Raw genomic sequence first — 14,076 nt, forward strand, 5'->3', positions numbered from 1 at the left:
AACAGTTCCGCACCCCCCGCAGCTACTTGCCCAAGCCTCCCCAGCTTCTCTTTCAACAAAATCCAGATAGCAGATGTTCTGAAAGAGCTGTAAAACCTTTACCCATGCAAATCAGCTGGGCTAGACAATCTGGACCCTCTCTTTCTAAAATTATCTGTTGCCAACCCCTATTACCAGTCTGTTCAACCTCTCTTTCATATCGTCCGAGATCCCTAAAGATTGGAAAGCTGCCGCGGTCATCCCCCTCTTCAAAGGGGGTGACACTCGACCCAAACTGTTATAGACCTATATCCATCCTGCCCTGCCTTTCTAAAGTCTTCGAAAGCCAAGTTAATAAACAGATCACTGACCATTTTGAATCTCATTGTACCTTCTCCGCTGTGCAATCCGGTTTCCGAGCTGGTCACGGGTGCACCTCAGCCACGCTCAAGGTACTAAACGATATCATAACCGCCATTGATAAAATATTGTACTGTGCAGCCGTCTTCATTGACCTGGCCAAGGCTTTCGACTCTGTCAATCACCGTATTCTTATCGGCAGACTCAACAGCCTTGGTTTCTCAAATGACTGCCTCGCCTGGTTCACCAACTACTTCTCAGACAGATTTCAGTGTGTCAAATCGGAGGGTGTACTATGGGTGTACCACAGGGTTCAATTCTCGAGCCGACTCTTTTCTCTGTATATATCAACGATGTCGCTCTTACTGCGGGTGATTCCCTGATCCACCTCTACGCAGACGACACCATTCTGTATACATCTGGCCCTTCTTTGGACACTGTGTTAACAAACCTCCAAACGAGCTTCAATGCCATACAACACTCCTTCCGTGGCCTCCAACTCCTCTTAAACACTAATAAAACTAAATGCATGCTTTTCAACCGTTCGCTGCCCGCACCTGCCCGCCCAACTAGCATCACTACTCTGGACGGTTCTGACTTAGAATATGTAGACAACTACAAATACCTAGGTGTCTGGCTAGACTGTAAACTCTCCTTCCAGACTCATATTAAACATCTCCAATCCAAAATTAAATCTAGAATCCCGATTTCGCAACAAAGCCTCCTTCACTCACGCCGCCAAACATACCCTAGTAAAACTGACTATCCTACCGATCCTCGACTTCGTCAATGTCATTTACCAAATAGCCTCCAACACTCTACTCGGCAAACTGGATGCAGTCTATCACAGTGACATCCGTTTTGTCACCAAAGCCTCATATACCACCCACCACTGCGACCTGTATGCTCTAGTCGGCTGGCCTATAAGTCTTTGGTAGGTAAAGACCCGCCTTATCTCAGCTCACTTGTCACGATAACAACACCCACCCGTAGCACGCGCTCCAGCAGGTATATCTCACTGGTCATCCCCAAAGCCAACACCTCCTTTGGCCACCTTTCCTTCCAGTTCTCTGCTGCCAATGACTGGAACGAATTGCAAAAATCGCTGAAGCTGGAGACTTATATTTCCCTCACTAACTTTAAACATCAGCTATCTGAGCAGCTAACCGATCGCTGCAGCTGTACATAGCCCATCTGTAAATAGCCCATCCAATCTACCTACCTCATCCCCATATTGTTTTTATGTACTTCATCATCATCTGCACATCTATCACTCCGGTGTTAATTTGCTAAATTGTAATTACTTCGCTACTATGGCCTATTTATTGCCTTACCTCCTCATGCCACTTCCACACATTGTATATATACTTTTAAAAAAATTGTTTATTATATTGTGTTATTGACGCTTGTTTATGCCATGTGTAACTCTGTGTTGTTGTTTGTGTCGCACTGCTTTGCTTTATCTTGGCCAGGTTGCAGTAAATGAGAACTTGTTCTTCAACCAGCCTACCTGGTTTAAATAAAGGTGAAATATATTATATATTTTTTAAAGATTGTTGTATAATGGCATTTTATTATGGTTAATTGAATTCCTATTGGATAGCCATTAGCAACATTAGGAGCACACATTTTATAGAAAGGCTTTCAAGTTTAAAACCTGTTGTGAGTATAGGCTTCCGAGTGGCACAGCGGTCTAAGGCACTGCATCTCAATGCTAGAGGTGTCACTACAGACCCTGTTTTGATTCCAGGCTGTATTACAACCGGCCGTGATTGGGAGTCCCATATGACGGCGCACAATTGGCCAAGAGTTGTCTGGGTTAGTGTTTGGCCGGGGTAGGCCATCATTGTAAATAATAATTTGTTCTTAAGTGACTTGCCTAGTTAAATAAAGGTTAAAGAAAAAATAAAGTTGAACTATAGTTGATATAACTGTATTTGCTTTCCAAATTCAGGTCTGAACATTTTCATTATATATTTAAAAAATACTTAATTTAAAAAATCTTATTGTTGTGAATTTATATGTACATTTGTCATTTGTATTGCAGCGCTTAAATCGTTGCAGCTTCCTTCTTGCCTGTTATGGATTGTTGTTACTTTTTATGATCACTTTATAAACAATCCATAACAGGCAAGAAGAAAGTTTCATAAAAGAAGCCGACCATAACACACCAGACATGTTACATCATTTCAATGCTAAACCTGGTCTAACAGTGGAAACTGTTGGTCCCAAGAAAGCACCAATCACTAATTTCCATTAGACAGTTAAATAGATTATCTCATTGGCAAAGGAAACTCTAGTTGAAAGCCATCCATATTTTGAGAGGTCAGCTCTGCATATTTTGAGAGGTCCGCTCAACACAACTCACAAGTACTACTCCAACAGTCAGAGATCAGTGTTTACTACCCAAAATAGACTGTGAAAATCCAATTAATCGCTTGATCCACTGTAGCCTAAGCAACACACGCTTTAGGTTAGCATGTCTGTTTTAATCAACAAGGGAGCATATTGCAAGTATGAACTTTTTTCACATGCTGGATAAGTACAGTATACGCAAGAACAAATCAAAACCTGGATATGTTATGTTTTTGTCACAATCTTATCAAAAGGAATGACATTGTCCCAATAATGGTAAGTCAGTAACAACGTGCAGTGTATTTGACTTGATGACAGACCTGCTTTGGTATTTTTGTTGTGCTTGTGGGGTAATCTTTGTCAAATATTGAATTAACATTAAATATAGACTTGTTTACTAATTGCCAGGTGTAATGTAAAAATCTGATATTGTGTTGTCAATATCAAACAAAGCCTCAACCTGGGGACCTGATTGAGATATTCCGGGGGACCTATCAGCACTGGGCCTTGTATGTTGGAGAAGGCTACATCGTCCACCTCTGTCCCCCCAGTAAGTACAATTTGGTCCTGATCTTTAATACTGGATGTCATTTCACAGAGAAGCCTATAAAGTACATGTATAAGGGATTCAAGGACCTAGAAAAAATATGCTTATGATTATGTTTATAAAATCGTATATACAGTGCCTTGCGAAAGTATTCGGCCCCCTTGAACTTTGCGACCTTTTGCCACATTTCAGGCTTCAAACATAAAGATATAAAACTGTATTTTTTTGTGAAGAATCAACAACAAGTGGGACACAATCATGAAGTGGAACGACATTTATTGGATATTTCAAACTTTTTTAACAAATCAAAAACTGAAAAATTGGGCGTGCAAAATTATTCAGCCCCTTTACTTTCAGTGCAGCAAACTCTCTCCAGAAGTTCAGTGAGGATCTCTGAATGATCCAATGTTGACCTAAATGACTAATGATGATAAATACAATCCACCTGTGTGTAATCAAGTCTCCGTATAAATACACCTGCACTGTGATAGTCTCAGAGGTCCGTCAAAAGCGCAGAGAGCATCATGAAGAACAAGGAACACACCAGGCAGGTCCGAGATACTGTTGTGAAGAAGTTTAAAGCCGGATTTGGATACAAAAAGATTTCCCAAGCTTTAAACATCCCAAGGAGCACTGTGCAAGCGATAATATTGAAATGGAAGGAGTATCAGACCACTGCAAATCTACCAAGACCTGGCCATCCCTCTAAACTTTCAGCTCATACAAGGAGAAGACTGATCAGAGATGCAGCCAAGAGGCCCATGATCACTCTGGATGAACTGCAGAGATCTACAGCTGAGGTGGGAGACTCTGTCCATAGGACAACAATCAGTCGTATATTGCACAAATCTGGCCTTTATGGAAGAGTGGCAAGAAGAAAGCCATTTCTTAAAGATATCCATAAAAAGTGTTGTTTAAAGTTTGCCACAAGCCACCTGGGAGACACACCAAACATGTGGAAGAAGGTGCTCTGGTCAGATGAAGCCAAAATTGAACTTTTTGGCAACAATGCAAAACGTTATGTTTGGCGTAAAAGCAACACAGCTGAACACACCATCCCCACTGTCAAACATGGTGGTGGCAGCATCATGGTTTGGGCCTGCTTTTCTTCAGCAGGGACAGGGAAGATGGTTAAAATTGATGGGAAGATGGATGGAGCCAAATACAGGACCATTCTGGAAGAAAACCTGATGGAGTCTGCAAAAGACCTGAGACTGGGACGGAGATTTGTCTTCCAACAAGACAATGATCCAAAACATAAAGCAAAATCTACAATGGAATGGTTCAAAATTAAACATATCCAGGTGTTAGAATGGCCAAGTCAAAGTCCAGACCTGAATCCAATCGAGAATCTGTGGAACTGAAAACTGCTGTTCACAAATGCTCTCCATTCAACCTCACTGAGCTCAAGCTGTTTTGCAAGGAGGAATGGGAAAAAATGTCAGTCTCTCGATGTGCAAAACTGATAGAGACATACCCCAAGCGACTTACAGCTGTAATCGCAGCAAAAGGTGGCGCTACAAAGTATTAACTTAAGGGGGCTGAATAATTTTGCACGCCCAATTTTTCAGTTTTTGATTTGTTAAAAAAGTTTGAAATATCCAATAAATGTCGTTCCACTTCATGATTGTGTCCCACTTGTTGTTGATTCTTCACAAAAAAATACAGTTTTATATCTTTATGTTTGAAGCCTGAAATGTGGCAAAAGGTCGCAAAGTTCAAGGGGGCCGAATACTTTCGCAAGGCACTGTATACTCTATCAGAAAAACATAGTACACATCACTGATCTGATTCTGATACCCTCCTAAGATTTTCCTTTCTGCTCTTTCCTCCACTCTCACGTGTCCCTGGCTCATCCCACTTATCCTATCTCCCCTACCTAAGCTGAGGCAGCTGGGGCTGGTGCCTTCAGCCTAGTGTCTGTGTTGTGTGACACAGCCGTTGTGACCAAGGAGAGCCTGGAGGAGATAGTGGGGAAGGACAGGTTCCTTGTCAACAACCTGCTGGATGGCAAACACAAACCCCGGAGTGTTTATGACATACTGAGGGATGCCCGCAGCCTGCTGGGCCTGGAGATGCCTTACTGCATCCTGAGGGGAAACTGTGAACACTTTGTCACAGAGCTGAGATATGGGAAGGGAGAGTCCCGGCAGGTGTGTGTGCTGACAATCATGATATCCTTCTAAGGATATCATGACATATCCTGTGATGTTGGTAAAGCAATACTTTTGGTCTATGCCTTGGTTTATTGTTTCTGCCAGTTGCCAAGCTGGACTAATGGGCTCCCGAGTGGCACAGCGGTCTAAGGCACTGCATCTCAGTGCAAGAGGTGTCACTAGACACCCTGCTTTGAATCCAGGCGTATCACAACCGGCCGTGATTGGGAGTCCCATAGAGAGGCGCACAATTGGCCCAGCGTCGTCCGGGTTTAGCCGGTGTAGGCTGTCATTGTAAATAAGAATTTGTTCTTAACCGACTTGCCAGGTTAAATAAAAATGTATTCAGTTTAGGAACAGTTGACCTGACCAAGGAGACTAGTCAGATAATCAGACACTACCTTGTAAAATGGGAGATGCATGTATTTTTTTCCACTAATCACATCAGATATTTACCCATCAGAGCTGATCTATTAATGGGGAAAAAAATCAGAATCATTCTGTTTAGGACATGAGGTCTCTATTTGCATTTGAAAACAAGTTTATTTGGGGATAGGTGTTTCTCATTGGTTAGTGGTTACTGTTATGATCTAATCTCTTTTTGCAGGTATATTATGCTCTGGGCGTAGGTGTTAGAGCAGTGGCGATTGGCATGAAGGCCCTGAATGCAGCATCAAACATCTCTTGTGTGAAGTCAAAACAAAAGCGGATACTCCTTTGAACCTTCGAGTCACCTTCCTCCGTCTACCTCTGGGGTGAATGCAGAGACAGCGGAACATTTTTTTTTGACAGGGGGTATAATTCCCGACATTTGGTAGGCTATTTGTAAGTCAATTAGTCTAAAATTAGACACATGCATTTTCTTTTCTGCCCTTCGCCTACTAGTTGCCCCCTAGAACAGGGTTTCCCAAACTTGGTCCTGGGGCCTCCCCCGGGTGCACATTTTGGTTTTTGCCCTAACACTATACAGCTGATTCAAACAATCAAAGCTTGATTATAAGTTGATTATTTTAACCAGCTTTGTAGTGCAAGGGCAAAAACCAAAACGTGCACCCGGGGGAGGGGGGGTGGCACCAGGACCACATTTGGGAAACCCTGCTCACCAGGATAATGTCATAAATTTATAGAATTAATGTATACATTTCTAGTTGACAGTGTGCCTCTTGTGAAAGATAACATATTGTACTTGCTAATCTTATTGATTGGCCCTCTTTAGGAAAACTACAGGAAATTTAGTGCCTGTTGTCCTATGTATTGTTACAGACGGTCTAAATATGTGGTGTGGTGTGATTCCATGCATGATTGTTGACAGATTGTACATTAATTTCTTAATGTTTGTTTTATTGACACATGAAAAGGTAGCTTTTTATCTAATCACATTAAACTGTATGATGGTGAATCAAATGTCATTTTCATTCTTCTGATTGGTGAGTCTTCAATTTTGTTAATTAAAAACTACACCTTTGGTATGACTACAGTACATATTTCTAATTTAGAGGACCCTTCACTACACACATTATAGCCGATGATGTGGATTAAGGCAGCCCCCCGCACCTCTCTGATTCAGAGGGTTTGGGTTAAATGCTGAAGACACATTTCAATTGAATGCATTCAGTTGCACAAAAGTATCCCCCTTTCCGTGCCCAGAGCCTTCTATTTATTTGTAAATAGGCTTGTGTTCATTACAATGAAAACATTCAAGACAAAAATGTTTACTTTGGTCCAATATTTAGAATCTTGGTTCTTGATGTTTCTGTGATGTCATAGCTTGAGAATATGAACATTCTATTACCTTCAGACAGATCCACACTTCATCACAGTAGGTGTGCTGACAAATTACAAGTTGGGACAATTTTATCCAGTCCAAGAATCTGTATCATTGTGCAAGTGTCGGTCTAGGTCTCTCAAGAGTGGGCCACCAGTAGTCTGTGACATGGCAGAAAGTGGTGACCTCTTCGAGAATGTAAACTATGTTCCGTTTCTCCTTTTACACACAAATCAATTCACACATACATAAATAGTAAATGTCTTACAATCTGCTGGACAAAGACAATGCTTTACAAATATAATCATATAATGAATGATATGTATGATATTTATCCTAGATCCAGTTACTCATTATCCTTATTTTATATTCAATTACAGAAAATGCTTGTTCTCATCTCATCCATTTTGTGAGCAGGGCAACACCTCCGCTTTGATGGCATGGCTGTTTTCCCTGTCTGTGTCAAAGAGAGGGCTGTACACAACCATGTCGCTGCTCCTCTGCATCTTTCAGCTAGGCCTACTGGTCGCTGATGTCATCCTGCACTTTGTTATCAAGGACAACAGCTTTCCAAGCCAGCACCACACAGAAGCCATACTGGTGGCTACTTCTCATTTGATAATTATCATTGATAGAGGTTTTATGAAAATGGAGATATTTTGTCTGGGTATTGATATCAGGTTGATATTAAGACAATCCCTGATATGTATTTTTTTACTCAGTTGTTTCAGGTGGTGAGTTTCTACTGGTCACTGATGGGCTCAGTGTATTCACTCCAAGCAGGAAATCGCAAGATGGGCTTCATTGCCCTACTGTCAGTCTGTGAGTCAATCAATGTCTGCATGGTCATCACTCCTAATTTTAGAGATACAGATCTTATTTGTTTTGCATGCCCCAGTTACTGTTTGACATGAGCACCTTCATTTCTCTCTTTTTTCTAGTTTTTAACTTGGTCATTTTCATCACTCGCTTCTGTTATGAGTTACTTATGATCCAGTACAGAAGAGAGCAGTTCTGAGAACAATAAATGAATCACCTTAACCTCAGGAAACAGAGACCACTTGCAAGGTTCATCGTTATTTCTCAGAGGACATGTTGCCATGTGAAAATTATCAGTATGACATGATATAAGGCCTACAAGTGTGTGTTCATAGATAAATAAAGTATTTACAGATATTTTAATTGAGAAATATGTGAATAGTATAGAAAAACATAATGGGTGTTTTGTATGTCTGCTTTATCAAAAGCATATATTCCTCAAAAACGACATATTGTTACACTGACAGAATTGCCTTCTGCAGAGTAAGCATCAGCAAGAGAGATGTTTGTTCCTCAAATAATTGAACGTGTTTAATGTCACTTGGGGAAAAGTGCAGAGATATATAATAACAGCAGACTGATATAGGTGGTGTAGAATTTGATTTCAATACAGAAATGTGACTTCTCAAACATATACACACGTGCATTCGGAAAGTATTCAGACTCCTTGTCTTTTTCCACATTACAGCCTTATTCTGAAATTGGTTAAATAAAAACAATTCCTCAATCTACACACAATACCCCATAATGACACAGCCTAAACCGTTTTTAGATTTTTTTGCTAATTTATTAAAAGATAAAAAACAAATACCTTATTTACACAAGTATTCAGACCTTTCGCTGAGACTCGAAATTGAGCTCAGGTGCATCCTGTCTCCATTGATCATCCTTGAGATGTTTCTACAACTTGAGTGGAGTCAACCTGTGGTAAATTAAATTGATTGGACATGATTTAGAAAAGGCACACACCGGTCTATCCCATAGATGACAGTGCACGTCAGAGCAAAAACCAAGCAATGAGGTTGAAGGAATTGTCTGTAAAGCTCAGAGACAGAATTGTGTTGAGGCACAAATCTGGGGAAGGGTACCAAAAAGGTTCTGCAGCATTGAAGGTACCCAAGAACACAGTGGCCTCCATCATTCTTAATTGGAAGAAGTTTGGAACCACCAAGATTCTTACCAGAGCTGGCCGCCCGGCCAAACTGAGCAATCGGGGGAGAAGGACCTTGGTCAGGGAGGTGACCAAGAACCCAATGACCACTGACGGAGCTCCTCTGTGGATATGGGAGAACATTCCAGAAGGACTACCATCTCTGCAGCCCTCCACCAATCAGGCCTTTATGGTAGAGTGGCCAGAAAGAAGCCACTCCTCAGTAAAAAAAAAGGCACATGGCAGCCCGATTCTCTGGTCAGACGAAACCAAGATTGAACTCTTTGGCCTGAATGCCAAGCGTCACAACTGGAGGAAACATGGCACCATCTCTATGGTGAAGCATGGTGGTGGCAGCATAATTTTGAGCGGCAGGGACTTGGAGACTCGTCAGGATCTAGGGAAAGATGAACGGAGAAAAGTACAGAGAGATCCTTGATGAAAACCTCAGACTGGGGTGACGGTTCACCTTCCAACAGGACAACAACCCAAAGCACACAGCCAAGACAATGCATGACTGGCTTCAGGACAAGTCTCTTAATGTCCTTGAGTGGCCCAGACAGAACCCAGACCGATAAAAATAGACCTGAAAATAGCTATGCAGCAACCCCCCCCCCCCAATCCAATCCAATCCAACCGGGACAGAGCTTGAGAGGACCTGCAGAGATGAATGGAAGAAACTCCCCAAATACAGGTGTGCCAAGCTTGTACCCAAGAAGACTCAAGGCTGTAATCAATGCCAAAGACCCTTCAAACTACAGCGTAAAGGGTCTGAATACATATGTAAATTTGATTTGTTTACTTTTAATAAATTTGCAAAAATGTCTAAAAACCTGTTTTGGCTTTGTCATTATGGGGTATTGTGTGTAGATTGAAGAAAAAAACAACTTTAATCCTTTTAAAATAAGTCTAACATGAGTTAAGGGGTCTGAATACTGTCCGAACACACCTTTCATAACACTTCAAACTCAGGAGAAAGTAGATCACTCTATCAAAGTGTCTGAGCACAGGGCACTTGTGGATTTAAGACTGCATGTGCCATTTTAATGCTAAACCAAGACCAATGTCCAGTGGGTTAACCACTACTTGAATATCCTCACCGTATCTGTTGTACATTTTGTTTATCCACAAAATATGAACGTATATTGCATACAGAATGAGAATTGGTTAAACATTTATTCCAGTTCAACACAAAACACACTATCATCTCATTAAATTTCTATATTTACAGACTCATTTAATCACCATACAATGTAGTATGTGAATGTCAGGCGTAGCATTCTTCCAATTCAACACAAACATCACTCTGTCAATTAACTTGAACTTATTGACACCCTCTTCAAAAATACCTGTTTTAGCAGATGTTGCAAAAAGCCATGTGTCATAGAATACAGTATTTCTGTTGTGAAAATCTGTTTTCCCCATCACCATTCATTCCAACATTGCAATCTCATTTGATGTGGAGTGGGTCAAAATATATAAATTCATTGTACATATAGCTCTAAAAGCAACTGCCTATCCCAAAGAAGGGTGTAAGGTTGCCATCATTTCCTGGACAAAATGCACCATCCCATCCTCTTTTCTTTCATGTCTGAGAGAGAGAGAAGGCATCTCTCTGCCTTTACTGGTCCCACCATCTTAGATGGCCTATATCGGCCCTATGTTCAACACTCACTAGGACTTGGAGGTGGGTGCTGGTCAGTTGTTGCCCACTCGGATGTTGGGGTTTAGTAGGGGGTCTAAGTTGGGGTCGGAGTCGGCTGAAGCACGGCCCAGTTTAGCCATAATGATGATCAAGGTAAAGAATCCCAGAACTCCAACCAGAAGGAGCATGAAGACCCTCTGCTTCCAGGACAGGCCTGTCCTCTTGGAACCTGCCCGGTTTCTGAGAACACAAATTCATTTACATTTTCAGAGTTAAGAGAAATTGGAAAAAGGACTCGACCTTTGGAGACAGAGTAATAGATAATCGGATCTATAAAATGTAAGTCAAATACTGTTGTCCATATGTAAGGAGGTTTGCTAGGAAAGATGTACTTGCTGTGTAATAACAAAATGAAGCAAAACTTTAAATCACTAGTAACATTACTGACTTGAGAATCCGTGCAAACCAGCTGAGTGCTGGTCGTCGCCGGTACTTGTCGTCATCAAAGTCGATCTGTGTCACAGAGCTGTGTCCGGAGTCCCTAGTGTCATAGATCTTCCTTGGGGATGATGCTGGAAGCAATAATTCACATTAAATGAATACACCAAATATATGAGGATACAGCATACATTATACATTACATGAGGAATATCAGATGTGTCATCAAAAATGTCAGGAATTAGGATTAGAGTTGAGGCTAAGGATTGGATTAACGTATGGCATGACAACGCTGTGTGTGGCTGGTAATGGTTAGGATTAAGATAGCTCCACTAAAACTGGGTACCATTCATAGTCCTTTACCTGTGTGTAGGGTGATGGTGTCACTGGTGGTTGCAGTGATCATGTTGACCAAAGCGTGTTGTTCATGAGCCACAATCTCCCCGTTGTTGTGGAGACTTCCATGATCTTCCTGAACTGTGTTTGGAACTGGAGTAGGGGCGAGGCTAGGGTGTGGTTGGGAGGCGTAGGAGTGGGTGGGGTAAGCTTCAGTAGGCTCCAATGCTGGTGCTAGCAGAGTAGGGGAGAAGGGAAGGCAAATGTTACAGTAAACTCCCAGATTCAAACAAACGTTTCCAACATTCAGCTTAGCATATGTCATGACGCCCTGGATAAAAAATAAAAAAAACACATCTGATAAATGGCATATATTATTATGTATTGCAACATTCAGTTGCAATACAGGCTCCCTTACTGTGGACCAATAAGGCAGTATCAACAGCAGAAGCAATTACTTACCATCAAACGTGGACCAGTCAGCATAATCAGTGACATCCTGTGTGCTGTCTTGAATAGCTTTTACAGGTTCTTCAATCTTGCAGTGGAGAAACGATGTACCTGTTAGAGTTGAATTGTCACAGAATACCTATTTCATAATATTTGTGTCTTCTTTCTAAAAGAAACACTTGATTTATGGGGTCCTAAAAAGTGAATTATGTTTAAGCTCCGACATACAGTATTTTACACAAATATAATACACAACTGAATGTCAGCCAGCATTTGAACCAGTATCCCCCTTGTCACTATTCAATATCCCTGACTGCTAGTGTGACTCAGCCCACCCATATTCCTCACCAGAGGTAGGCCTAGTCCAGCTCTGGCCCAGTTGACTAAGGACAACTGTTCCCTCAGCATGTCAGCTATTGGGCTGGCCAGGTTGGAGGGGGGGAATACTGGACCCTGGCAGCTGGGGCACTGGTATCCTGCAGGAGCAGTGTGTAGGGGCAACCGGGCTGCCAGGTGATGAAGACAGGCCCAGTGGAATACATCTTGGATAGAGAGAAAGAGCAATGAACCAGAGGGTTTGAGCAAATTCCATACAGCAGTAATATCAAGCAACAGCAATAAGGATCTATCCTAGATGTTGACATTCTTACCATAGCAGACCAATCTGACAGTATCCTGGGAGATCAGTGGGTTATTACACAGTCGACAGTTAGGGCTGTAATCACTATCCTGAAGCCACTGGAGGTAGGACTGCACTATACACTTGGGATCAGACAGGTAGAGAAAATAGCTTAGTTTAGTGGCAAACACAACTACTTTGTGGTCCATATTTAATTTAACATGACACATTGGGTACTTAGAGCTGCCCATCCACTGACCTTGTTGTGGTTGGAGACCAGGCAATGCTCACACACATTCACCCGATGTTCAAAACAGAACAAGTTGGTCACCTTCCTCTTAGGACACTTGCACAGACCCATGGTCTGTCTGTCGTGCTGTAGACAAGTGATCACCAAAACAAGCTTCAGCAACGACATAACTAGTTAACGTTATAGCTATTAACTATGCAATAGTCTGATAACCAAGGCAAATCTACTCATGGTTCAAATGTAGTTTGATTATTACATATTGCATAGGTGCAAGACACTACTTGTATGTATTGAAAATGTAGATTTATAGTTAGAGCTAACGTTAACGAAGCTAATTCACGAGCATCAGATGCGTTTCGGGTGGCTTTAGTTGTAAGTTAACTGAACCCTACCTGTCACACAAGTTTTGTCCTCGATGATTTATCGTTTGAAGGAAAAGGTGGTACAAATAACTAAAGCTAGATAATGCGAACGTTTTCAGAAGCGGACATTTTGCCACGTCTCTTCCGGCAGTCGCAGTATAATGATGTCACATAAACGCGGAACATATACCGTAATGTTTAGAAAGGATCCAGCTTTTATTAAAATTAAAAGTCAAAAGTTTATATTTTTTTGCATTTTAGCTAACCTTTTACCTAATTATCCTAACCAGCTACGTTAATTCTCCTAACCTGCTTCGAAAAATCAAATCTGACATTAAATTGACAAAAGGTGGAACCATTCTAGCCAGGGACCCACATTTTATACCAGCTGGTCCACGGGCAGGTTTTACAGTTTGAACTTAGGTTGTCATGTTACTATTGGTTTGGAGAGAGCTGATCATCAATTCTATTTTATTTTACATTAGAAAGAAACGTTGGCGCACTTAATGAGCGTGTCAGCCTCACCCACATTAAAGTTCGATTTATTTACTAATTCAAATCAAAATCAAATCAAATGTTATGTCACATGCGCCGAATCCAAAAAGTGTAGACCCTACAGTGAAATGCTTACTTGCAAGCCCTTATTAACCAACAATGCAGTTGTAATAAAATACCTAAAAAAAGTATCAAATAAAAGTAACAAACAATTAAAGAGCAGCAGTAAAATAATAGGTTTTGTCGTGCCCTCTTCACGCCAAGGAACTCTCAACCTGCACCACTGCAGCCCTGTCGATGAGAATGGGGGCGTGCTCAGTCCTTAATAAGGGTGTTGGAGTCGTGCATGG

General features: G+C 41.5%; 2 protein-coding genes across 2 annotated transcripts; one reads left to right on the forward strand and one right to left on the reverse strand.

Moving 5' to 3' along the window:
* The first annotated feature begins 2,855 nt into the window (after nucleotides 1–2,855).
* On the forward strand, nucleotides 2,856–6,214 carry LOC139388744 (phospholipase A and acyltransferase 3-like). Its single transcript, XM_071135622.1, has 4 exons — nucleotides 2,856–2,970; nucleotides 3,148–3,244; nucleotides 5,126–5,394; nucleotides 6,005–6,214. Exons 1-4 carry the CDS (start codon nucleotides 2,917–2,919, stop codon nucleotides 6,116–6,118), a joined length of 534 nt encoding a protein of 177 aa, XP_070991723.1. The 5' UTR covers nucleotides 2,856–2,916; the 3' UTR covers nucleotides 6,119–6,214.
* A 2,272-nt stretch (nucleotides 6,215–8,486) lies between these two features.
* Nucleotides 8,487–13,391, reverse strand: LOC139388614 (zinc finger protein-like 1). The gene is made up of 8 exons (XM_071135374.1): nucleotides 13,262–13,391; nucleotides 12,879–12,995; nucleotides 12,651–12,762; nucleotides 12,349–12,542; nucleotides 12,013–12,088; nucleotides 11,578–11,784; nucleotides 11,225–11,348; nucleotides 8,487–11,016 (listed from the first exon to the last, which is right to left on the reverse strand). The coding sequence occupies exons 2-8, from the start codon at nucleotides 12,978–12,980 to the stop codon at nucleotides 10,830–10,832; spliced, it is 1,002 nt and encodes a 333-aa protein (XP_070991475.1). The 5' UTR covers nucleotides 12,981–12,995; nucleotides 13,262–13,391; the 3' UTR covers nucleotides 8,487–10,829.
* Nucleotides 13,392–14,076: the final 685 nt, after the last annotated feature.

Source organism: Oncorhynchus clarkii, chromosome 29, assembly GCF_045791955.1.
Source record: "Oncorhynchus clarkii lewisi isolate Uvic-CL-2024 chromosome 29, UVic_Ocla_1.0, whole genome shotgun sequence".
Taxonomy (NCBI): Eukaryota; Metazoa; Chordata; class Actinopteri; order Salmoniformes; family Salmonidae; genus Oncorhynchus; species Oncorhynchus clarkii.